The sequence below is a fragment of the Myotis brandtii genome, unplaced genomic scaffold (genome assembly GCF_000412655.1).
Source record: "Myotis brandtii unplaced genomic scaffold, ASM41265v1 scaffold482, whole genome shotgun sequence".
In the NCBI taxonomy this organism is placed as follows: Eukaryota; Metazoa; Chordata; class Mammalia; order Chiroptera; family Vespertilionidae; genus Myotis; species Myotis brandtii.
This window is the reverse complement of record NW_005368420.1, coordinates 1,022,077-1,035,813: the sequence shown is the minus strand read 5'-3', so window position 1 is coordinate 1,035,813 and position 13,737 is coordinate 1,022,077. Positions and strand designations below refer to the sequence as shown.

Here is a 13,737-nt window from a genome sequence, read left to right as displayed (position 1 = left end):
AGGTGATTTACTCCTCAGGGGACTTTTGGCCATGTCCAGAGATATTTTTGGTTGTCACAACTTGGAGGAGGGGATACTACTGGCATTAGGGGCCAGGGATGCTGCTAAAATCCAACAATCGTACAATGCACTGGACAGGCCTTCATAACCCTGATATATATGATGAGAGAGAGAGAGAAGAATAAGAGAATAAGAATAGGAAGAAGGAAGAAGGACGAAGAGGAAGATGAGGAGGAGGAGGAGGGAGGGAAGTTGAGAGGGAGGGAAAGAGGGCGACACCTTGATTATGCACTTGAGAACAAAGAGGATGTAGAGGCAACTTATGGCGGATATTTCTGGGTGGTAGTTTGCAGAGAACTTTACATTTCTGAGTTAAACAATTCTGTATTGTTTAAGGTTTTTTTTTTGGAAAAAAAATTTTTTTTTTACAATGACCTGTGTTACTTTAGTAATCAGAGAAAAAAGTACATTTTGAAAATGCTGCCCCGCCTCTCTGAGCAGCATTTCAAGTGTGCAGGTATGCCAGGGACGGATGGAAAGACCTGCCAACACGCATGTGCACGTGTGGGCACGCCTTCTGTTCGATTTAGCCGAGGCAACCGAAACTTAGCAGGAGTGAAAGCTGGGTCTGGTGTCAGCCGCCTTAGGACAGCTTCCCTCGGCCCTTTGAATTCCTGAAAGGGGTGGTTTGTGGGCATAGATGGCAAGGTCAGATGTCTGCTCCTGTGTTCAAGGGAATGTTGATAAATATTGGCTTCTCTTAGCTCACTCACCTCTGTGGCTCACATGTGTGAATTAAAAGAGGCACCCCCTCTGGGCACATTAATTAGAAAAAGGTGCCCCGTTTGGGCACACGTGGTTTGGCAATCTAGTAGGAGCTGGATTTCAGCCCATTCATTCATCATTCATTCATTCATTCATTCATTCATCCGTCTCCACCTGGCATCCTTGTGCTGTCTACCTCCTGAACAACGGCACAGGGGGTGGCCCTGTCTCCTTGAGATTAAACCAAACTCACCTGGGAGAAAACAACAGTTACTGTCCGGGCATCCCTGAGCAGTACATCCCTGCCTATCCTCTTCCTCCCTGAACCTCGAGAATGGTCATACTCCAACCCCTGCATTGTGGGGGAACCCAAACCAGGCTTGGACATTCTTGCCTTGGGCACCCATGAATGGGGCAGAGAGGCACTGTCCCTGGGAGGGAGGTGTGCTGGGTTCGACTTTCAAACTCTTCATCCGAGTCTCACTTCTGGCGCAGTGGACCAGCCCCTGGACCACAGCAGCCTTCGGCAGATGGTGCTCAGCAACAACACCGCGCGGGACTCTCGAAATAGGGATTTACAGCTTGACAGCATTCCTGAAAAGGGGGACGACCTGAAGCCCAAGAAGAAGGTAATCAGCATCTGACATGGGTGGGGCCACATTTGTACCGTAACCCGAGAGAATAAATGTTTTGTTCTGTAACCCCACTGCCTCTTCATACTCACTGCTAGGAGACTAGGGCGCTGGGAGCACCCGGGAACAGGGTAGAGGAGCAGGAGGGGTTGAGGTCTAAAGCCCGCACAGCATCCAAGAGCTGTGTGAGGCCACCATGGCCCCTGAGAACCTGAGATTGTGGTCAGCACAGGTCCCCCCTTGTCATGTCAACTCGGTGAAGCAGGGACGAGTAAAGCGTAGGGGCCAGTGGGGAAGCCAAAATATTGATCTTCACATCGCAGAATCACATGGGGGTGGAGCAGCCATTCACAGGCAGGAACTGCGAGCCACATAACCTCTGTCTCCGCTCCCCCTCCCCCGTGTGTGTGTGTGTGTGTGTGTGTGTGTGTGTTGGGCGAACCTATCACTGCAGAGCTGTGTCCAGGGCGTCTTGCCCCGAAGCACACGCTGCACTTGAATGCTCTGAGCTGGGGCCCCTCCCAGGCCTTCCCGGGACCTGGCTGTTTCTGCAGAGCCCCGGGAAGCAGGTTCTGGGCATGAGGCATGTGGGTCATTGCAGTGAGTGGAACATAGTGGGGCGCCCTGGGTCCCTGCCTACCCAGCTTGCTGTTGACTTTGAAAGGGGCCCCGTTTCCCGGCAGCCCAGGCTGAGGTCATCATTCGTGCTGATGGGGCTGCCCCTGAGCTCCTGCAGGGGCTCGTGGTTATTCTTGAGCCTTGAAGACTCTCTCCAGTCTGGCTCTTCTGACTGCCTGGACCCCGTCATTCCTTCTCGGTGGCTCCAGCTGCCACTCCCACCCCCACTTTCAGCTCTTGGCTCCCATCCCATCATTCGCTTGGGCTGTGTCCCGAGTTCTGGGGATTCTCTTGAAAACTTACGAGGGTCTGACGTTCATTACTCTTCTTCCTGAAAGGCATCTGGGGAACAGCCATGTGTTTGGGGAAGGGGCTGATTTTAGCCCCAGGATGAGATGAGGGTTAATCATGTGACCCAGCTCAGCCAGTCAGAGCACTCCACCTGTTTCAGGGTTGGTTAGATACCCCAAAGGCCCTCTTCTGGGATGGTGTGGAGCTGGGAGAGATGTGCCCTCTTTCCAGTAAGATTGCTGAGGGGATGGACAGGAGCCGTTTTGCTACCTTTGAGAGCCCAGCAACAGGAAAGAAAGCAGTGCAGGGGAGAGGCCTCCTCAGGTGCTGATGGCGCCGAGTGAGCTCCTGGATGCAGCTATGCCTGAGGCCCTTGGACTTCTCAGTTACGTGAACCCATTTGTTTCCTAAGTTGGTATTCTCACAGCCAAAATAGACCCGAATGCTTTAACGATGACTTTGATCACTCAAAATGAAGAGTCAATTCATGCCTAGGCCTAGTTCCTGGACCTCAGAGTCAGAAATCAGTACCCATTTTCCAACTTCCTAGAGAGAAGTAGACAAGTTCTACTTTATCTCAAATTAGAAATTCATCTCTTACAATGAACAGATGTGATTTTTTTTTTGCCAAATGAACATATTCTTAGGATGCATGTGCGGCCTCTTCCTCTTAAGTCATCACGGGGCCTGTCTAAGCACATTTGTTGGAGGAGCACTCCAATGATGTCCTGGGGGAAAGGGTGTCGTGGAAGCTGGGCTCTACAACTGCTTGAGCTCTAGTTAACATTCCAGTAAAATGTAACCCTTGATAGAAATAGTGCTGAGTGGCTGAGGTCTATTTTAAATAGTCACTAAGATTCAATAATAATGACAGCAGGGCCATCACTAGCTTATATTCTGCCTTTGTGGGAATTAGCAAAGGGCCAGCCATTCTGCAGGCCCTACTGTCAGAGAAACACCGTGGACAAATACACGACCTCCTGTTTATTTGGACGTGGCCTCTGCATGGATTTCCATCTGAGGATGTATGGTCATGTGGTGTCGATAAGCCACCCAGGCTGCAAAGAAGGTGGAGGTAGATACATGAGGCAGCCACAGCTAACAGGCCAGGGGCAGGGATGGTGGCTTTCCTGGGCCAAGTGATAGGAGAGCAGGGACCACCCCCCCCTCCCCACAAAGACAAGCCCAGGTTGGGCAGTGAGCCCCTCCCTCAGTCCTTTTCTTCTCCATGGGTGATGATGTGCACCAGGTTCTTATAGTCCAAGTTGCCAGTCACATCAGGGGGGAAGGCGGCAAACATCTGGTCAATCTGCAATGAACCAGCAAGAGGTGCAGAGGATGATGGGAGGGGAAGAAGGAAGGAGGGCTGTGTGCAGGGGCAGGCCTGATGGAGAGGCAGTGGGGGTGCGGGTATGGGATGGGGATGGTGAGGATTCGTGTCAGGGGGGTAGTAGACATGGAGATGTGTCACTAGACCCCCTCCAGGAAGGCCTTGTCACCCAGCTGCTGCAGAGCTGCAGGACCCAAGGTCACGCCCTTCCTGGGGCAGCCCATAGCCTCTGATCAGTGTGGGCCCAGCGTGGGACCTCTCGGAAGGGCTATTCTAGCCACCGGGAGTGTTAACCAGGTCACTCCTTGGGTCAGTATCTCCCTCCAGCCCTCCTTCTTCCTTGCCCTTCCTTCCCAGGTGCTGACCCCAAGGGCCACTCTGCAGGGATGTCCCCCCAGAACCCAACCTGAGACAATAAAACAGGGATCACACACTCAAGTGTGCAAAGGAGTTTGACAGGTTATGTAAGGGAGCAACGTGGGCCTGGTGGGGACTATGGCTAAATAGGGACACATGGGTCACCTACAAAAGTGGCAACGGCTCAGGGCCAGCTGCTTATGGCCATGTGGTTAAGGAGATCAGACTCTGAGGGAATCTGAGTCTAGAAATCTAGATTAAAAAAAACATGCAGTTTCCACATTTAAAAAATATTGGCTAGTTATCTTAAAAAACCATACTGGCTACTAATAGCTAACATGTGATAACATTATCCTTACCACATGTCAGCACTTTACACATACTAACTTGTTTAATCCTCACAGTGTACTAAGGTAGGTTCTATTACTGTTTTTACGTTACAGATGAGGATATTGAGGCACAAGGAGGTTAAGGAGCAGGTCCAAAGGGGAAGGCTGGCTCTTTTAACTGCTTGAGTTTTGGAGAGAAAAATCTAAGTAGAATTTTTAGTAAGATGTGGAACTTGATGGAATCAGGCCTGAGTAGGGACTATTTTAAATAGACTCCTTATGGAACATGAATAATATTGATAAGACTGTTGCTGGTTCATATAGGACTTTTGGCAAAGTATTAAGTGTCCCTTCTTCCAGGCACCTTACTGCCACCTGCCAGAAAATTATATATTCTGATTTAAAAAAAAATTATAAAGACACCTTACTGCCATCTGCTGGGAAACTGTTGCAACAAATATACACTGTGATATCCTATATAATAAAAGCCTAATATGCAAATTGATCAAATGGTTGAACTACCGGTGAAACGACCAGTCGCTATGACATGCACTGACCACCAGGGGGCAGATGCTCAATGCAGGAGCTGCCCCCAGCCCCCAGGCCCCAGGCCAGCCACCGGTCACCCCAGCGGTTGCCCCACAGATCAGCCCTGGTCGTTGGCCAGGCCTAGGGACCCTACCTGTGCATGAATTTCGTGCACCGAGCCTCTAGTATATTATAAGAACAGCTTCCAGGAGAACTGTGTCATGCGGAGCCTACGTGACAGTCCGTGGTACCTGCATGCCGCCCTTCCTCCGTCAGGAGATTGGTGCTCTACCCAGGGCTCCCTGCATTGCGCGGGAGGTAGACCTGCAGTCAGACCTGCATTTACCGTCAGTGTTGTCCTGTTAGGCAAGTGTCTTACTTCTCTGGGCCTCAGTTTTTCCATCTATAAAATGACAATAATACTAGTTCTGACCTCGTGGGGTGATTGAGAGAATGGCATGGGATAAGGGCTCAGTAAACAATGGCAGGTTCTGTCTCCATGTGGGTTAGAAAAGAGGAAGATGGAGTCCCCGGAAGGGAGATGCCAGGAGCTGGGGTGCAGAGAGCGTCCAAAGGGCCCTGTTACCTCCTCGTTGGAAAATCTCTCCGCCTGTGTGGTCAGCATCTCCTTAATGCTGCAGAGAGAGAAAAGCCGGTGTTGGCTCAAGGTGTGTGGGGGGGAAGCAGGGAGCCCCCATATCCTCCCCCACAGACCCCACTCACTAATCAGCCTTCAGCACCCCTTTGCCTTCGGGGTCAAACACTTTGAACGCGTTGAGAATGGTCTCTTCAGGGTCTGCCCCTGAAACAGAAAACAGGGTTGAAAGGTGCTGCGGGTGGCTTGGAACCTGTTGGACCCCAGGAGGCAGGACCTAAGCCCCCCACCTCCCTCGCCCAGGTTGGGGGGCCAGTGCAAAGGCTATTTTCCTTGGAGAAGAGACCCTACCTTCCTCTGAGCACTGAGCCTTGATATTTTTAAAAGAGTGGGTTAAGAATCCAGTTATTTTTGAGCAAAACTCAAGGTCAAAGATGGATCTAGATTTGGAAAAACTGGGATTCAAATCCTGACTCCAGCACTTGTTAGCTATGTGACTTTCTCTGAGCCTCAGTCCCCGTCTGCAGACTGGGGAGCAGAATAGATCCCATTCCTAGATGCTGTTAAATGAGGTCATGCGTACAAAGTGTTTAGCATGAACTCTAGCTCAGTGGGTGCCTTGAAGCAACATTAGCTGCTGTCTTTGTTTTTGTTTTGTTTTTTTAGAGAAAGATAGAAACATCGATGAGAGAGAGACATTGATTGGCTGCCTCCTGCATGCCCCCTATTGGAGATTGAGCCCAAAACCCAGGCATGTGCCCTGACCAGGAATCAAACTGGTGAACTCTTGGCTCATGGGTCGACGCTCAACCACTGGACCATGCCGGACGGGCTAGCTGCTGTTTTTATTCTTTTCCCCCGAATGTTACCCTGCCTCTGTCTTCTGGCAATTCTTGTCTATTCTCCTAGTGCTTTAATGCATACCCAAAGATGAAGACACATAAAGACAGACACACACACACACACACACACACACACATACACACACACAGATGCACATCAGCTTACCCTTAAGTTTCTCCCCAAACATCGTTAGGAACACGGTAAAGTTAATGGGACCTGGGGCTTCCTTTATCATGTCATCGATTTCCTCATTTTGCACGTTCACACGCCCTAGGAAAGGAAACACACACTCAGGGCCTCCCAGCCGGGATGGAAACAGCGCGCAGCACCCTGGCATTTGCCCTGTAATTTCACTTCAGGGAACCTAGTCTAAGAATAATCAGAGACAGAGTGGACCTGCTGGAGATTCACGTGAGAAGATGTTCCCGACAGTGTTATTTATAATAGCCAGGCCCAACTCTGGTGTAGGAGGGGTTAGTTATATTTAAAATAGTGTCTTTAGAACCTGGAACATTTTATACAGATATTTTAATATTTTACTCCAATGGGAAATGGCCATCTTATAAACTGGCCCTTCTTGGCCGGAGGTGGGAGAGACAGATCAGAGTCCCTGGAGCGTACTTGTTCAAATGATACCTGCTGTAACCCAGGAGCCTCGGAGATTCTGCCATACCTCCCCACGCTAGTCCTTGCCACAGGCCTCTATAGGACCTTCAAGCAAATTAGAAAAAGATACCCCTTCTTAATTTATTTTTATTCTTTTTAATCCTCACCCGAGGATATGCTTATTGATTTTTTAGAGAGGGGGGAAGGAGAAAGAGAGAGAGAGGGAGAGAGGGGGAGAGAGAAACATTGATGTGAGAAACATAGATTGGTTGTCGTTGGGTAACAAACCTGCAACCTTTCGGTATATGAGATGATGCTCCAATCAACTGAGCCACACCGGCCAGGGCAGGATAATTTATGTTTTAAATATAAAAATCCACAATGGCTACAAACATGAAGAGGAGTCTGTCGAACTGTGCAGCAGTGCACAACCTGTACTGCTATTCACAGTGACCCTGAGCTCTGGGGATCAGAGTGTGTATGTGTGTGTGGAGGGGGTGAGTGGTGGCAGGCGGGACATGTCCTATATAATAAAAGCGTAATATGCAAATCGACCAAACAGCCGAACAGAGGAATGACCATCGGGACGACCATCCCGGACCACGATATGACACCCACTGGCGCCAGGCCAGCCAAGGCGGGTGCGATGCGATTGGTCGGGGGCTCAGCCATTGCCCCATGATTGCCCCACAGAGGGAGGTCCACGCCACTGGCCAGCGGGGCGATCAATTGGGGAGCTTCATGATCGCCCCAGGCCACCGACCTTCGGGCTGTGGTGGGTGGGCGGGGCCTCCCTCTGCAAGGGAAGCCCGAGTCCTGGGTGCTGGCTGCCGAAGGGCAGCCTGGGTCCCAGGTGCCAGAGGGAAGCCAGTGCCGGCAGCCAGGGGAAGGAAGGCCTACTCTCGAATTTCATGCATTGGGCCTCTAGTATATTATGAAAAAGCTCCGTGCACTTATGTTCACATTTGAGATATACATTTTAAAAAGCTGAATCCAAAATAGAATGATTCCAATTATTAACCTCCTCCTCCAAATACCTAGAAAAGACTTAGAGGCTGAAATGTTAACAGTGGAGTGTGGCCTAAAGGGTACTGTTGTTTTCTCCTTTATACTTCTCTAAATTTTCCAAGTGTCCTGCTGTGAGCTGGCACTGCATTCAAATCACACACACAAAAGTAATAAAAAGAAAAGATATGAGGACACACAACAGTTAAACTCTTCTTTCCTATCCTCTGAAATTTGTCTTAAAGGTCAATCATGGTTGAGCTGTTGCTTTGGAAAACGACAAGCTCTTCACCTTTTCGATGGTCCCACCTCCTGGACCCTCCTGCAGGCCTAGAGGGGCAACGTACCAAGAGCAGCAAAGGTGTCCCTCAGATCATTCTTGTCGATGAAGCCATCCCTGTTCTGGTCCATGATGGTGAAGGCCTGTGGAAGGGAGGTGGTTGGCTGGTCAGCTCAGGAAAAATCGGGGGGCAGGAGCCCAAGAGGCTGGGCCAGGGGGTACGGGAAGTGGGATTCTGGGATTTTCAAGGAACACTGAAGGACATTAAATCCAGAGTCAAAGATTTAAAACAATCTGACAGTTCCTCAAAATGTTAGGCATAGAGTTACCGTATGATCCAGAAACTCATCTGGCAGGTTTCCAGTCGAGAGTTAGAACATCTGTCCACACAGAAACCTGAATATGAATGTCCACAGCAGCACGATTCATTATAGCCCCAAACTGGAAACAGCCCACATGTCCATCATTGGATGGATGGATAAACAAAGTGTGGTCTATCTATACCAGGTGTGAGGAACATCCGGCCTGTGGGACATATAAGGCCCTCAAAATCATTTGGTCTGGCCCTGCCAAGGCACTAGGGGTGAGTTAATTAAATGTTTGACCAAATATAGCAGGCTATTTTTTAAATATATTTTTTTTATTGATTTTTTACAGAGAGGAAGGGAGAGGAATAGAGAATTAGAAACATCGATCAGCTGCCTCCTGCACACCCCCTACTGGAGATGTGCCCACAACCAAGGTACATGCCCTTGACCGGAATCAAACCCGGGACCCCTCAGTCAGCAGGCTGACGCTCTATCCACTGAGCCAAACCGGTCAGGGCAGCAGGCTATTTTTTAAGTTGATAATTTTATATGGCCTGTGAATGATGATATAAATATCCAAATGGCCCTTGGCAGAAAAAAAGATTCCCCACCCCTGATATACAATGGAATACCATTCAGCCATAAAAAAGGAAGGAAATAATGGCATGTACTACAATATAGGTGAGCCTTGAATCCCGATGCCAAGTGGAAGAAGCCAGGCACAAAAGGCCACATATTTGTGTGACTCAATTTCTATGAAATGTCCTGAGTAGGCAAATCCATAGAGACAGAAAATAGACCCGTGGTCACTAGGGGCTGGGGAAGAGGGAAGTGTGGAGTGACTGCTGACAGGTATGAGCTTTCTTTTGAGGGTGATGAAAATGTTCTGAAATTAGATAGGGATAATGGTTGCAAAACTCCGTGACTGTACTAAATAGCCCCTGAACTGTACACTTACTTTTAAAATGCCAATTTGTGGTATGCGAATTGTATTTCTATAAAGCTGTTATTGAAAAAGAAAACAAGTTAAAAACCAGGGTCTCGTGCCTGCCCCCCGACTCGCCAGCCCACATTGTCTGTAAAAGACAGCTGGTAGTCTTTCTCAGCTAGCTGGCAGGGAGACTCCGAGAGCTGTGTAAATGCCCAGGGATTTTATAAATGACATGTCATCACTATTTTTTTTTTTTTTTAGTTCTTTGTGGCAGCTGGAACCCTGTCCCCTGTCCCCACCTCCAGCAGCTGATCTCCTCTCAGAGGTTGGGATGGGGTGAAGGAGAGGGGTGGTGGCTTTTTCTTCCTGGAAGGTGACTATTTTAAGTTCAGATATGACATTTCATCCCAGGAATTCCTCTTTCCCTGGTGGCCTGTGGGACACAACATTCCTGTGACTGAAAGTTAGTGGGGACAAAAGGTGCAAGTGTGCACATCCCATTTGGACGCCCCAGTGGTCTCCCCTTTGGTATAAAACACACTGGTCGCTTTAGCAAAGCTTAGCGTATTTTCCTCTGAAGGGCAGGGTCTGGGAGCGTGGGTGCCTCAGTGTGACCCAATCACAACTGCTGGAAAAAGAATTAATTGTCTGTCCTTCAAAGCCTTCAGGCGGTTTTGCCTGATTGTTATTTAGTTTGCTTCATAAGGCACAGTCCCGTAGAATGTGATAGGGTTTCAGACCTCGCTGGTACTCAATAATCGAGGACTGTAAAATTCGAAATCCAAGAGATACTGTTTTCCATCTCTCAGATTGGCAAACATATTTTAGACTATTGGTCAATGTTGACAGAGATGTGAGAGAAAAAAGCACTTTTTCCTCTTGGGGCCAATGGGAGGAGGAATTAGCATCTCATTTCTGGAGGACAATTTGGACCAACGAAACATGAATGTGAGAACGAAACTTCTCATTGGTTGCCTCCCGCATGCGCCCTGATTGGGGATTGAACCCACAACTTTTTGGTATACAGGATGACGCTCTAACCAATTGAACCACTAGGCCAGGGCTGCTATGTATGTATGTATGTATTTAATTCCTTTGACCTAGAAATTCTACTTTTAGGATTTTACTCCAAGGAAATAACCAAAGATACAAGCAAAAATGTGTTCCTTATGAAAAAATAAAACATTCTAAACACATGTAATATCCCACTGTAGGAAGTGGTTTAAATAAATGATAGAAAATGTTGATACTGAATTGCTCAAAGAAAACTAGAAGACACTCATTGGCAGGTGCAGAAGACTGTAACTTTGTTTGACAAATATATATAACAAACATGACTAGAAGGCTGTATACCCAAATGTTAACTGATAATCTATCTCTGGGTTGTAGAATTATAGGTCATTTGTGTATTCTGAAAATTTTCCTACATTTTCAACAACAAGAACAAAAGCTTTACTTTGATGATTAGCAAAAATTATTAAAAATCTGGGGTTGTTTGGAGGCTAAAGACATCTAAGCAAGAGGTTCCCATGGGGAACACGGAATGAGGGGCAGGTGCTCCCCAAAGGGTGGGAATCTGCCTTCAGGCTAATGATTCCATAGCTGCACCCACCTCCTTAAATTCCTGGATCTGGGTCTGTTCAAACATGGAGAACACGTTGGAATTGGCGCCCTCGGCTCTCTTCTTGGCTTTCTTGGGTGCCTAGAGTGGGGGGGAAAGGCATCGATTAAAAGAGTCAGAAATTAGAAAATTAGCTCAGGCCCTGTCTCTGGGTAAATCTCAGCTGCTCATCCGTAAAATGGGGGTATGGTGTCCACACTCCTCTCAAAACACTGATGCTGGAGGGATAAAATGACACAAAATGACATTTCTCCAAGGCCCCCCTGGTTCTGGTGGATCATAAGAGATTGAGGATCTTGCAGCAGGCTCCTTTTAAAAGCTTGTTCGGCTGGTGTGGTTCAGTGGTTGAGTGTCCACCTATGAACCAGGAGGTGGCGAATTGATTCCCAGTGAGAGCACATGCCTGGGTTGCAGGCTAGGTCCCCAGTGCGGGGGCGTGCAGGAGGCAGCTGCTGGCTGATTCTCTCTCATCATGATATTTCTGTCTCTCCTTTCTTCTCCCTTCCTCTCTCTGAAATCAATAAAAACATATTTAAAAATATTTTAAAACTAGGAGTTTAGGTGTGTCTCTGGAGATGGAGCCATGCTTTCAGATCAGCCCCCGCAGGGCCCAGCCGCTTTTGTTCCAATGCATTTCACAAAAAGTTCAGTAATGCACAGAAGGAGAATTGATTGGGGGCGGGAGTCAGGCTCACGAAACCATGAGGAATGTCGAGATGAAATGACACTTTTTCAGGGTGTTAAAACCCAATCGCTCCCCCACCCACACACACCATTTCCCCCTGATCCAAATGGCAGCGAAATCTCTCTAAATGTTCCGGCCTTGCACCACACAGACAGTGCAAAGAAGACTTTAAATAGTCACAGCTTAAACACGGGTACATACATTATTTCATTTAATCCTCGTAATTGCTCTGTCAAGTAGATGCTGTTAATACCGTCACCTTTTTACTGGGGAGGCAACTGAGGCTCAGAGAGGTTGGGTCACTTGCCCAAGGTCACATAGTCACAAAGCAAAAAGCAGAGCTGGAGTTGAACTTGGGCAGTCTGGCTCCAGGGTCTGTGCTCCTGACCACTCTCCTCTGCTGGCCCTAATTTGGGGGCTTCCTGCTTCGGGAGGGGGACGCCTAACCGAACTGCGCCTGGAGAAAGGTTTTAATTTTGCAAGTTCAAAAGGTGAAAACAAAAAGATCTTTTCCCCAGCTGCCCGAACAAGAGAAAAGAATTACAATTTGATCCTTAAAAGCGTTCAATCCCATTTTGCAAGCCCTGGGAGTTATTGATTCCTCCGGAGGTCAGTAGACAAGCCATAAAAAAGCCAACTCTCTTATTTTGTTTTTGCAAGTCCCCGGGAGCTGCTGTTATTTGTGGCTTATCAGGGCATTGATTGGGGATCCTCTATGCGGACACAGCCAGCAGCGCTTTCCCCACCGGAGCCTGGGGTCCTCAAAAGCCACTGCCCCTCCCCCCTCCTGCCCCCTCAGTCCTTTGCTTATAGGTGGCGTCCCCTTCTCGTCCACCCAGCATTACTCACCTCCGGGAGCCCTGGCTACTCACCATGGTGGAAAGGACTCAGCGCTGGTTCCCTAGAAGAATCCCACAGGCTGCCCACTCTCCTCGCCCGAACAATAAATACTTCCTCCCCATGTTTAAAAATAACCGCATGACCACTTTTGGCAGTTGATAGGTAAGGCCCCCCCACCCCCACCCCATGCCGTTCTTCTGAAGTAAGGGCAGCTCATTCGACACCTGGTGACACTTGAGACCCAAAAAGGCATTCAAGGTTAAAGAGGCAGGCGGCTGGGTCACGGGAGAGATGCTTTCTGCAGCGCTTGGGCGGGCGACACTTGTGCTTGTCAGTTTTGAGATGGAAAATGGCAGGGAGAGGGGATTAGAAGTCTCACATGGTCAGGCACAGGTCCCATCTCAGGGCCTTTGCACCTGCAGGTCCCTCTACCTGGAATGCTTTTCCATCCGACATCTGCCAGGCTCCCTTCTTCTCCTCCTTCAGATCTTTGCTCAATGTCACTTTCTCAGTGAGACTCCCCCACCACCTGATTAAAGTAGCCATTCACGCCCGGCACTCGGTTCTCTGTTTTTCTCCACAGCCTTTCTCACTCCCTAATGCACTATGCACCACAGAGTGAGCGGAATTCACTTATTTCTGTTGTTCAGTGTCAGTAGACAGCTCCAGAGGGCAGGGTCCTCACCACGCTCTCCCTGGCTCCCCGCTCGTGACCGGCACAAAGCAACTGCTCAACAAATACTTGTCGGTTACTTAATAACTCACTTACCGAGCACTCACTATGGGCCAGGTGGGTTCTCGGTAAATGGCAGTCATCACTCACTTTCCTTCTTGGTGGAAAAAAAAAATTTCATTTTGGAGGCACAAACCCAAGAACCATTTATTGCCTGGACAAAAAGAGATGTTTTTTTCCCCTTCTCTAGTTATACATGGGATAGAATTTCCCCGAAGCATCTTCTAACAGAATCTTTAATAACAAAATACGTGTTTTGTTGTGTATTCATAGGTGTGTACACAGACACTCGAGTGGCACCTGCACTGCACATGCACACGCACATGCATGCACAGGCAAAACACTCCCGGGTTAGAATTACCCCGAAGCATCTTCTAACAGAATCTTTAATAACAAAATACGTGTTTTGTTGTTAGGCATGTACACAGACACTCAAGTGG

At 48.5% G+C, this 13,737-nt stretch overlaps 2 protein-coding genes across 2 annotated transcripts in view; one reads left to right on the top strand and one right to left on the bottom strand.

The window, feature by feature from the left end:
• Window positions 1-1,409, top strand: part of CCDC63 (coiled-coil domain containing 63) — a 28,262-nt gene extending 26,853 nt beyond the window's left edge. The window contains exon 11 of the mRNA XM_005876262.2: window positions 1,261-1,409. Coding sequence (XP_005876324.1) covers window positions 1,261-1,409 — 149 coding nt within the window. The remainder of the gene's footprint in view (window positions 1-1,260) is intronic.
• Window positions 1,410-3,270: 1,861 nt separating this feature from the next.
• On the bottom strand, window positions 3,271-12,697 carry MYL2 (myosin, light chain 2, regulatory, cardiac, slow). Its single transcript, XM_005876237.2, has 7 exons — window positions 12,597-12,697; window positions 11,031-11,120; window positions 8,247-8,322; window positions 6,454-6,558; window positions 5,574-5,652; window positions 5,437-5,485; window positions 3,271-3,615 (listed from the first exon to the last, which is right to left on the bottom strand). The coding sequence occupies exons 1-7, from the start codon at window positions 12,597-12,599 to the stop codon at window positions 3,517-3,519; spliced, it is 501 nt and encodes a 166-aa protein (XP_005876299.1). The 5' UTR covers window positions 12,600-12,697; the 3' UTR covers window positions 3,271-3,516.
• Window positions 12,698-13,737: the final 1,040 nt, after the last annotated feature.